Source organism: Octopus bimaculoides, chromosome 1, assembly GCF_001194135.2.
Source record: "Octopus bimaculoides isolate UCB-OBI-ISO-001 chromosome 1, ASM119413v2, whole genome shotgun sequence".
Lineage (NCBI taxonomy): Eukaryota > Metazoa > Mollusca > Cephalopoda > Octopoda > Octopodidae > Octopus > Octopus bimaculoides.
The window spans coordinates 125,874,566-125,887,806 of record NC_068981.1 but is presented as its reverse complement, the minus strand read 5'-3'; the positions used below and the strand labels follow the sequence as shown (position 1 = coordinate 125,887,806).

The window sequence follows — 13,241 nt, the reverse complement described above, 5'->3', positions numbered from 1 at the left end:
GTGCCCCCCCCCCCACATACTAATATGGTGTATTCAGAACATGCACATATTGCTATGAGAGGGAAGTTAAGGAGGAAAGAGTAGAGGAGGATGGTTGAGAGCTAGTATTACAATACTGAGAAAAATCTTAAAATAGAAATATTTAATTAAAATTTCTGAGCTTGTTTCAATAATTTGTAAAAAAGGGTTTGTTGACTAAATATATGGGTTTTTCTACATGTAACTCAAACAGAATTGCCATCTCGTTGAATTCATAAGGTATTATATGAACATGCACATATCACAAGAGAGAGAGAGGGAGAGAGAGAGAGAGAGAGAGAGAGAGTGAGAGAGAGAGAGTGAGAGAGAGAGAGAGAGAAAGAGAGTGAGAGAGAAGTGCAATAATACTTATTGAATTTTTTTAAATATTGAATTAAATTAAATTTCTTATACTGATTTGACAATTTGTAAAAAGGTTTGTTCTTCTAATATATGCAGTTATTTCTTTCAGATTTAATTTAGAGATAATTACCATCCAGTTAAATATGTATAATTCTATTTCTTATTATCATGAAAGTGTTAATATACATATGAATATAGGTTTTTATTCTGCCAAACAAAATTTTAAAACTATATATATATATTTTTGTTCTGTTTTAGATATCAGATATATCTTCTCTGTATCTGTGAAATTAAATTTTACCTGGCATAATACAAACAATTAAATCGAATTAAATTTTACAAGATATAAAGATGATGTAATAAAATAATGGTTTATGCATTTCATGATAATACCAGATATCTAAACCACAATACGTGTGAAGTTGGTATAAAAACCATTTAAATAAAAGGAAGATACAGAATTTTGTTACATTTTCATCTTTAAGAACAGAACAATATCATTATCATTTTATGGCAACTTTTTCATGCTGGCCTGGGTTGGATATCTGACAGTCTGAATTAATTCTTATTCATAGTTACTGACAGCCTAAACAGGTTAGGGACCACTTTCACTTGTACATTTCATTAAGGCATGGTTTCTGCAACTGGATGTCTTTTCTATTGCCTACCACTTTACCTGGATGCTCATCTTATTGCCTACCACTTTACAAAGTGTATTGTGTGCATTTTGTTGTGCTAGAGAAGTTCCCAAGGAGACTAAAAATTCATCTCTGTCCTTCAATGCTTTTGTTAATTCACCAACTACTTTACAAAGCATATGGGGACATTGTATTGTGCTATGATCATTTTGGAACCTGGCAAGACTAAAAAGTTCTCTGTAACATATCTCTGTTCATCGTTTCCCCAGCAGTAGAAGGTTTTCTAATCCCTTGCAAAACCAAAGAGAATCACCTCTTTCTTGTGTTGTTTTCATACATTTGTTCCCCCATGCAGCACAACAAGGCAAAAGAGAGCCAAAGTGAAGGGTGATAGAAGAGAGGGTGAGGGAATGATAGATAACTACATAACAGCTGTAGATAAATGAACTAGACAGAAGTAACATGAGAGAGGGAGAAAAAGAATGAGAGAGAGAGAGAGAAGGACAAAGAATTAGAACAAGAGAGTGATACAAGAGAAAGTAATGTATTCTAAAAACATTGGAATTGAGGTGTCAGCTGATTCAAAGAAATTAAATATAAATGTCTATGTTGAGAATGAGGACATCTATTATACACTAGAATTATGATTAAATGACTTAGAAATAATTTTTGAAAAAGTATTGGCATAAAATATTATTGAAGAAATATTTGTAGATTTGAATGTGATGCAAATACCTAACAGTGCCAGTTTCAATCAGTTAAACTGACTCTAGCAAGATGATAACTTCATGCATGTGAGTATTTATCAAAACAAAGTAATAAAAAAATTAAAAAATTAAAAGAGGAAAGGGTGAACTAATCTTTGCTGTTGGAAAAAATCTATGAGCATAAAAACAAAACAGTTCTGATACAATCAATATTCTAGTTTTACAGAGAATTCAAAGAAAAAAAACTGAACTTACCATTTTATACTTGTAGATTCATTTGAGTCAGTTTCTTTTCGACAAATACTGTAAAAAAATTAAATATATTGAAAATATATTGATTATTTTTCAATAGGAAACCCTTCCTTAAGTGATTTCTTTTATGTAATATTCTCTTGCAAATAGAATTTAGAGTACGAGCAGAATTAAAATATAAACAACGAAATATCCTGATGGCTGTTATTTATTTGATATTAATATAATAAATAATAGTCTATATTTGTTTTAAAATTAACAAACCTTTTCAAGAAATATTTAAAATTTTGTTAAAATTATTTATTAATCTACAATAGCAATTTTGAATATGATAAAAGGGAACTGAATTATTTTATTATTATTTGTAATATATTTTTCTTTGGAAAAAAAAATAATTCAAAACATTTTTATCCTGTATAATATTTAAGGATATGAGTCTCATGTTGATTAGTAATGAATTAAATATGTATTATTGATATCTATTATATTTTCATAGTACTACTGGCAGCCTGTCAGATGTTATAGCAGTTACTGCATTCTAAAAATGGCTTCATTCATTCACTCAATGCCTTTTTTACATTCAAGTTAATGTCATATGGTCAGTTAATCACGAAGAATATAAAGTGATATTAAATATAAACATCAGTTTGGTATAAAAAGTGAAACAAGACCACTTGCAGTATTCAAACCACACATTGTCACTTGCTGGACAACCACATTACCAATTACACTTCATGATGTTCCTTATTGTTAACAGTAAATCAAGGTGAGGCATTTTGCTATGTTAACCATTAAAATATATAATATTTATAAATGGAGTTTAACCTGTTCTGTTATACTAAGTAATTATCTTCAGGAGATGAAAATGTCAAGATAAAAATATCTTCAAGAGATAAAGATAACACAATTAAAATAAAATAGCAGTAAAAAAAAAAGTTTTGTAAGAAAAGGATTGGTAGATTCCTTTCAGTGGGCCTGTTTCTTTTTTCTATCTCGAATTAGCACTTATAATATCTAATATTTCTTTATACTATGAAAGATTAGCTAGCCATATGTCATTAATTTGAATTGTATACCTTAGAATAGTAAATTCTATCCCATTAAAAAATATATGCTGTTTTCAGAAAATAGTAACAGTTAAACTTTCAATCACCTATCTCAATTACAGCAAACCATTCCAAAATAAGACTAATAGCTGTCAAAAGAGATTTTTTAAGCAAAGCGATATATTATAAATATCTTTACTACAAGCCTCAGGTTGAATCACAGCCCATTCAAGTGAAGTAGTGCCTGCATAGAGAAAAGGGAAGAAAACCAAATCTGAGATTCTAATCTTACTTATAAGTTCAGCAACTATCTTTTTTCTCATAAGAATATTCCTGCTTAATTCATCATATTCTATGGTTATTAACATGGTTGTTACTCTTCAATTCCCTCAAACAACTTATTCATATCACTAAATAAAACAGAATAACAAGATTTTATTTTATTCCTGTTATCACAATAGAACCAAAAGTTAACCAGGGTTTACTTCTAATTTAAAACTTGTAGAAAACCAAGAAATTGTTTTTACTTTCCAATATATGTATGTTCTCGGTCATAGAAGCCTTTTGTAAAGCCAAAAATTAAAAACATTATTGGAACCAAAAATAATATTTGTACTGTGAGATCATAGGTAAATCAAAAAAGATAATTGAATGTAAACTGCTACTAAGAAAGACATAATTCAGCTGGTTTTTATTTAAGGAAAGCATTGGGAATGTTTTGAAATTAATTATATAGAAAATGGATAAAAAACTGTCATACTTAGTCAAATGTATTTATAGTATCAATAAGTAATATTCTGCTCTTTTTGTAGAATTTTATAAAGAAATTGTATGCTTGTTTTCTTTTTGTATTATACAAATATATTATATTTGATGTTTATTAAATTATGATAATGTTTAATTACCTTTCAAATTCAGAAATAAACAACATAACCAAAAGAATGGAATGAAGCAATTCTCAATCATGACAAAGAGAAAGAAGTTTGCCAACTTTTTTTATGATATACGAAAAATTTGTTAAAATATCTGAGAATAATAGTCAGTAGAATGAAAAATTCTAGAGATATTTGAAGTAAATGTTAGATACCATATAAATACAAAATAATAAATTGCAATCATAAATTTTTAGTTTTGTAAACTGTAGTATATCCTTAATTATTCTTTGAAATAATAATATTTAAAATAATAAACATTTACAGTTTGATGAAATTTCTTTGCCAATATGTATCATTTAACTTTAACTTTTAACATAGCTGACAAAAATGTTTTCATGAAAGAATATAGATGATTCAAATAATTAGAAGATACATGTAAGTATCTTCTAATTACTTTCATTTTGTAACAGATATAAAAAAAAGAGTTTTAATAATTTAAACAGTATGGTATAAACTTGTTGCAAAGAATCTTGAGTATTATTAAAATAATTGTTAAATATTCTAAATAAAGAATGTTCACCTTGGCTTTATATTAAATTTTGGTTTCAATGCAAATTGAGCCTGATTGATGTGAACAAAATATATTCACGTATTTTAACTTAGAAATATTGATTTCTTACATTTGGTATAAGTTTGCAGTTAATAGATAAGAGAGATAAAATAATGTGATGTAAATGACCTTATATAGCTACCACCCAGTATGACTTTTCCAAGTTGTGGACTCATCTACCATTCAAGAATTTATATTTGTTGTTTAATACATTGTAAAAATATAGTAAATTTGTGAATGTCCATGTAAATAACTGCATTGGTTAACGTTTGTTAGCATTTTCTTGGAGAGAATTATGTAAAACATACAGCTTTTGTTTATCTAATTAAAACTGTTGCCTTTTCCTTTACTGTCAAAGAGAAGTTACATCATTCGTCCATGTAATAAGTGAAACCTCTATTTCAAAAACTGACAGTATCAAGGACTTATGTTTCAATAAATAACATCCATCATTTAAAAACATTTTATGTGTTTATAGAAAGAGGAAGAGCAGTGTCCATTATCTTCTTTGGTCTTCTCATAATTGTGAGATTGATGTAATTGATGTTTGAACATGTGTATGTAAATAAGAGTGGGAACTGTAAAGTGTATTGAAGTTGAGGGAATGAAGGCGTATGAAAAGTGTTGTGTGGACAGTCAAAGTCATTCTCCACTTCCAAAGTATTTTCCCAGGTAGTACATATATATATATATATATATATATATATATATAGATATAGGGCAGGGAATCGTCAATTAGTAATAAAATTAATAATTAACAATTTTGCCAAGTAGTTCAGTATGAAAAAAAACCTTTATCGGTAAAACCATTTATAATCATAAATATACAGGGATTAGCATGAGTTGCTTCTCCAACATACTGCAAATTTAGAAATAGCAGTCAAAGAACTATTGGGCTGAAGATCGGAATAAAGTACCTTCATACTCTTAACTGTGAAACGTCGTACTCAATTAACTAAAGGCAGGTTTGTTTTTGCTTTTCTCTTCTGTTTTTTGTTCTATGTGTGCCATAAATATCGCCATCCGTTAGAGAAAAAGTTTGTAGTTTGGAATCAGTAGTTCCTTGACTGCTATTTCTAAATTTTCAGTATGTTGGAGAAGCAACTCATGCTAATCCCTGTATATTTATGATTATATATATATATATATATATATATATATATATGGTGGATGAGAGAGAGATTGAAAAGTTCGGTAAGTTCACTCAGAGTGATAAAATAAATATTGTTGAGACTGAACACCAAATTGAATTGAAGAGATTAGAATTTTTTTACAAGTATCAGTAGTATGAGGTGATGATACTGATGGCATGAAGGAGAATTTGGGGAAAGTTTTGTTGAGTGCAGGCAGCTTGGAGTTGGAAGTAGAAGAGGTAGCAAATGTAGTGTTTTTCAGTTGAAGTGTCACTAACAGGACCATCTTCATTCAGAAGAGGTAAGTAAGAGGATAATGCAAAGTAAGTTAAGACCTCTTTTTAAGTGAAAACTTGCAGTCCTTGCAATACCCGAGAAATTCTTTACTTTTCTGATGATAGTTTTGCACGCATCAAAATTGTAAGTGGCCTCCTACAAGTGTTGTAGATGGTATGTAGTCTTTGTTATATTGTTTTGAGATACTTTGAGGCCAACAAATTAAATCTCCCTCTACAATCCTGTTTCACACTTTTTGTTCAGGTGTGACAAGAAAACTTATAGCAAAGAATATAAAAAAAAAAAAATAGAACTTAAGATGTTGCTTGACTTTTAAACCTATATGTTTTCACAATTAAATACAATAACTATTTGCCATAAATAATATATAACAAAGTTAGATGATACATTAGCAAATTACTTAACATTCTGAAATTAAAAATAAGCATTTATTTAATTTCATTTTTTTTTAAACAATTAATCTAAAAGAAGTGACAATTATGTCTTTAAGTAGCAAATAACAGGTTAAAAAATTTTAAAACTTTCAAAACAAAATAAAAAAATTTACATTAAATTTAAGGTGCATTTCACAGAAACAAAATTTGGTGAGGAAATGATTGTCTGAAAAGTAAGATATATTTTGATCCATGAAATAATGTTTTTGTTCACGGATGAACTCACTGCACAGTTGAAAAATTGATTTAGTTTCAAATTTCATAAAAGGTTTCTTTATACACATCTAAGTAGACTTTTGATGTTTATATTTAATAGAATTATACATCTGTGTATGTATAAATATATATGCACGTATACATACATAAGTACATACATACATACACATAAAAAAACCTGAATTGAAAATTGCTTTCAATAATGCTTTCAGCTGTGCAAAAAACAACTTATTAAATCTATAGTTGAAGAGAATATGTTCAAAATTAAAGGTAAAAGCAATAAACAGATTTAAGAAATAGTTAAAAGGAAACAAGTGCTGATTTTGAAGTTAAGGAGAAATGCATGCAGCTAATTTGAGAAGCTAAAAAATATATCAGTTAGCAGAAAAAAGGCGGCCACATATTAGTTAAATCCAGTATTAGATTTTAGAAATAAAGATACCTTAATGGGAACAAAATAAGTCATCATATTTATTAATACTGATATGTTTTAGGGATACTGAAAACTATGTTTTTAATTATAAATATTATTTCTACTAATTTTACACAAAATTACTGTTGAAATACTTTAAATATTACAACTAGTTTAATAAAGTATATTTTGATTTACTTTTGACTACAGTTCATCTGAATTTACATTGAATCTGTTTCATACACTTAAGTAAAGTGCAAATTACACTAGAATATTGACAGCATTTTATTATATCATAAAACAATTTAATTATAGAAATATGAAGGAATTAATGAGAAAAAATCAGGAATATATTGAAAAGATTCAAAGACAGTTGGCATCAACTTGAAAAAATTTAAGTCAAGAAAACGTTTTTCGAGTTATCCATTCACATATAATATGTTATACATGTAAAAAAAGTACACCAACACACATTTGTGTATGACTTGATATCAGCATGATCCATGCTGTTTAATAATGTTTTCTAGGTGCCCATATAGTAGTGAACAGTCATAGACACCCACACGAGCCTCCTACTCTAAACTCCAAAATGTGACAGCTGAAGGAAGAAAAGGTTGGAAGGCAAAGTTGACTTTAGTGGCATTTAAACTCAGAAGACAAAGAGTCAGAACAAATAGAGGAAGGTGCATTGCTTTAACGATTCAACCAATTTGCCATCATAATGTAACATATGTAATGAATATTCAGTTTATCCAACAAGACAAATATTAAATCACATATACAGGGATATATTTTACCACTTAAAGCAATATTATTGTGCATTAATGTGTTCAAAGACTATATGCTTTTGAACTCAGAACTATGAGCTAATGACACCCTCATTCGTGCAATATTAATGAGTTATCCCATAATTAATGCATTGATGTGCAGTAATATTTATGGGTTATCCTGTAAATAATGTGATTTTTTTTCAACTGCATGAAGTAAAAGTCGGAGGGAGATAGGATAAACTACCTGCATCAACTTGCTATAACAGCAGGCAATAATTTTACCTTGTATTTATTCTTAATGCAAGTTTTGAAGAGTGCAGTTTGATTTTAACAGTTATTTTTTCAAAGCTATAATGGAAGTGACAAAGGAGCATATTCGGCATATTTTGCTTTATGAGTTCAATAAAGGCAACAATGCAATGGAAAGTGCAAGGAATATTAATGCAGTATATGGAGATCTAACAATAAGCATAAGTCAGTGTCAACGGTGGTTCCAGAAATTCCGAGCCAGAAACTACAGCCTAGCCTAGAAGACGAGCCTCATACTGGAAGATCTGCAGAGTTCAACGAGGATGTCCTGCAAACCCTGGTGGAACAAAATCCCATAGTAACTGTTGAGAAACTAGCAGAGAAGCTTGAATTTGGTCATTCAACCATTCATTGATACCTGCGTGCCATCGGAAAAGTCAGCAAATTGGGTCAATAGGTTCCTCACAAATTTTCCAAGTCTAATCACATGCAGAGAGTGAATGTGTGCTCTTTGCCATTACATCTCATGAATGAACTGTTTTTGAAGCAAATAATGACTGGTGACAAGAAATGGTTTCTCTATAAAAATGTCAAGCACCAAATACAGTGGGTAGGGAAAGGAGAAATACTGGCACCCCAAGGTAAAGAAGGTGTTGTTATCTGTTTGGTGCGATACAAAAGGTTTAGTCCACTTTGAACTTTTAAACCCAAACCAAACGATAACAAAGGAGATTTACTGTGAGCAGCTCGAGTGGCGTAAGTCAGCGCTGGAAGAAAAGCCACCATCTTTGGTTTCAAGACGAAAGGTGTTCTTCCATCAAGGTAATGTTTGGCCATATACAGTGAGGATGACATTCCAAAGACTGGAGCAGACTGAATGGGAAACGATGCCCCACCAACCATATTTGCTGGACATTGCCCCATCTGATTATCATTTATTCTGCAATCTTCAAAATCATTTGGATGGAAAAAATAAGAATTCTGTAGGTGAGATCAGAACAGTATTGGAGGAGCTTTTTCATAATGGACAAGTGAATTTTGGAAGAGAGGCCTTGCAAATCTACCAGATAAATGGAAGAGTATAGAAAATGAAGGAGAGTATATTTTAGATTGAAAAAGAACTTTGTTTATCTTAATTTTGAAAAATAAAAGAAGTATAAGAAAACTGCATTATTTATGGGATGACCCAATAGCAATGTTTGGTTAGCATAAAAAAAAATTAATATTCAATCATCCCACACATACTGTCAGTACTTGACCTTTAACAGTCAGAGATATGTATCAATAGGCAATCAATCCCACTTAGTTTCTTGCTAGAAAATCTAGTACCTATTTTCAACAGCTTGGTGAACTGAAATGATGTCAAATTATGTGTTCTATTCAGAATCACAAGGCAACATCTATAGAAAATCTGTACTTCATGAACCACATGTAAGCCCAATATTTTATTCACTTTGCTTTTTACTTCAACATTGCTCTAGTCATCCATATCATGATTTTAAGATCAATTTTTCTTTGTTGAAATGAATTGGATCTGTCTTCTATACAACATATCGAAATTTGTCTTCAGACAGTGTTATCTCAGTGTTATCAATACTTCTCACCATCTTGTACCAAGAATCACTTTCCATTATCAAGACATCTCATTTGTTATTTATCAATTTTTACCCTATGTTCACTATAGGCATTTGTTTCTTTTGCATACACTAGACCATACTTTTAATACTAGTAGCATTCAGTTCACATGTGCTCCAGCTGTCATGTTATATAACATTACACAAACAATGGACTATATGGTTCATTTCTCTCTAGGTTCTGCAAATTTTCAACATTTACTATATGTCTTACCACTACAGTAGCACATTTCTTATGAATTTCATATAGGGAGGAGAATCCTTATGCATGGGAAGAATGTAACATCTACCTGAAGTTTTTCCATTCTTTCTGACTATTTAGTATAAATTATTCAAAAGTTCTTTAATTAGATCACCCACTCAAATAAAAAACAAACAAAATCTCATCAATGATCGGTTCATAGACATCATTCTATGAGTGCCCCTCTTACCAACTTTTACTATGTGTTTAGTAGTCTTTGTACTGTATCAATTAACAAGAGGCTTCTGTATTTTCTGAATACATTGTTTGCACTGAGTACACAATATCAGAATCCTATCTATTTTCTTCTTATATACCAAGCAAACTTACTGAAACTGACATCTTTTAACTCTGTTACTAATTTATACTTTCGTCTTGGTCTTTGCACTTTTAGTCTTTTGGAATGTAAAATTTTCCAAGTTTGGAACTTTTACTGAAACTCTTTGACAGACTCTGCAATAACAGTCTGTATCCTGTGGGAGCCTCCTCTCATTTCTGACAAGTCAACTGTGAAATTTAGATACTTGAGTTTAGTCAAAAACTTTATTTGCAATTGTCTCACAAGAAACATATCATATTCTATGTTCTAGTACAAACTGAAATGTATCTTATCCAAACTAGATCTATATTGTGATTTTTAAATCATAATGACCTTTGTTCTGTTGGCCATTTTCCCATATTTGAAACTATACTATCATGATTTGAGACTTCATAAATAGACCTTCACTCATACAACTTCTTTGGCATTGTGCACTGATACTTACTAATGGTTGGCACTTTTCTGAACTACAATATTGAGCAAGTAACTATAAAATTTTTTTTTTAGTCTAATCTTTTCAGCATTTCAGCAACTTTGCTTAAGGGACCTGCAACTTTCCATACCTTTATCTTCATAATTAATTTGTTAGCTACCCTTAATCTATGTTCTATAGTTGGTCTTTCAAGAACTTCCACACGCACAAAAATGTTCAATCCTATTTCCAGTTCACACTTACAAACACAATCATAACACACACACACATAAACACGCATGCATGTGCACGTGAGCGTGCACACACACACACACACACGCACACACACATGCACACACACACACACACACACACACGCACACACGCATGCCCACACAAAGAGGTGAAGAAAAAATGATGGAGGCATTAAAAGGCATCACCTCACAAGAATTCTGGGACTGCTTTGAACAGAGGAAAATGCATCAGGACCAATGCATTGCTTCAAATGGAGAATGCTTTTAAGGCAATAAAACTGTAAATATGTAAATTTAAGGGAGTAAAATAATATTGAAAAATTCCGGTTTCTTTTGGGTACCCTGGCATATAAAAAGCACCATTTGAGCATGGTTGTTGCTAGTCCTGCCTGACTGGCCTCTATGCAAGTAGCATGTAAAAAGCACCCACTACACTCTCAGAGTGGTTGGTGTTAGGAAGGGTTTCCAGCTGTAGGAACCTTGCCAGAACAGATTGGAGCCTGGTGCAGCCTTCTGGCTAACTAGTCCTCAATCAAACCGTCCAACCTATGCCAGCATGGAAAGCAGACATTAAAAGATGATGATGATGATAATATGTGTGTGTATGTGTGTGTGTGTGTGTGTATATATATTTCTATGTATGTGTATTTATAACTATATAATATATATTAATGCTGGTTTTTGTATTGAGTCATAATAAAAGCAAATTTATTATAAAGAACTACTCAATACTTTTTGTAAATATAATTTTTATTATTCTTTTACAAGAATAGTGTTGGCAATGATTTCAAAGTTTCATGCTGCACAGTCTTTATCAGACTAGGCAGGGACATCTCTTTTTATTGTGAGCATTATACTATAATAATGAGCTTAGCTCTTCATAACAAGCATGATAACCTCCGGCTTATAGTGAACTATTGCACCTGCCTCTTTCCTTTTCATCAACCATTTGTGGTCACTCTCTTCTCAAACATTCATCAATAACATCAACAAAATGTAGTTGTTCATTCTGCAAACTGATGAGCCATGAAACTTCCTTTCCTTCAATTTGCTCCTATATTATACAGTAAATTTTCATACTTCAATTTATTCAAATCATATTTGTCCTCATACTTTTCTGCTTTAAAATGATGTAGTATATTACAAATGTGTCACACTACATACTACAAACAACACAAATATTCAACTCATTAGCAGAAGACTATGTAATAACTTGGTAACTCAAGTCCAGGATTCATGTCAGAATTGTTGCAACTTTTAATCACAAATTGTAGTCATGATTGGCAAGTAGGGTCTTTATTGGTAACACAATACAACACATGTATCAGACATTTAGTAACCTGTCAGTTATGAAAGTAAAACTTAAAATAGATCTCTCTCTCTCTCTCTCTCTCTCTTTCTCCTCCTAGTTTTCTCACTTACACAAGCGCAAAGAGAAATTATATAGTAAACCTGGTGATGATATTAAAGAGAAACTGAAATTTAATATGAGAAACATAATTATTAGGATCTTTTAGTCTATATTGCAAGGAAAGTAATTTCCTTTCAGAATGAAAATACACTGTATTAGAAATATAGGAAAGAAGCCTTAAAAGAGCTCAGGGAAACTTTCAATGATCAAAACAAAATGAAGAGAAGATATGAAATCAGAGGAGGTAAGAAGTTAGTTGAGAACAAATAATAACTAATAGCATTGGTAGGTTTCAGATTGATCAGAGAAATAGTAATAAAAATTTATTTACAAAGGGTTAAACTACTGAGATGCATGAAAAGAAATATTTGATATAGAATCATGAAAATAATAGACCCAGCTTCTATTACAAGATAATGTTTAACAATGGTTTCTCATTTCACAGCAATTAAATGAAGTTTTACAAACTAGTAGTAATAAGGACTGCCTTGATATAAGGGAATTTTTTAGAATAATAGAATGGTATATGATAACATTGTCATTAATATTTTTACTTATTTTGTTGACCTCATGAGACTGAAAGGAAAACCTTACAAAGGAAACTTGACAAAAAGCTTTTTGTGCAGCACACCTTCCATGTGCACCAAAGTAAGTACCAAACTAGCAGTAGAAATAAGAAATAGAAATACACACACCAGAAACATGCATAAAGAAAAGAGAAGGGAAGACAGAATGAAGGTAAAGAGATTGTGAAATAAGTACAGTGACAGAAAGAGAATGAGAGAGTGAGAGAGAAAGAGAGAGAGTAAGTGAGACAAAAATAGAGAAAGATAGAAAATAAGCAACAAAGTGCAAAAAGGAGACGTCTTCATTTCTTTGATGTCTAAATTAGTTTTTACTGCAGCTAACCATTATTTTATTTTGAAATACTTTCCTATCAACTATATATA

At 30.7% G+C, this 13,241-nt stretch overlaps 1 protein-coding gene across 11 annotated transcripts in view; it reads right to left on the bottom strand.

Moving 5' to 3' along the window:
• Window positions 1-13,241, bottom strand: part of LOC106878725 (potassium channel subfamily T member 2) — a 747,999-nt gene that overhangs the window by 114,287 nt on the left and 620,471 nt on the right. For all 11 annotated transcript variants that reach the window (XM_052970033.1, XM_052970046.1, XM_052970049.1 and 8 more), the window contains one exon: window positions 1,982-2,029. In XM_052970033.1, coding sequence (XP_052825993.1) covers window positions 1,982-2,029 — 48 coding nt within the window. The remainder of the gene's footprint in view (window positions 1-1,981; window positions 2,030-13,241) is intronic.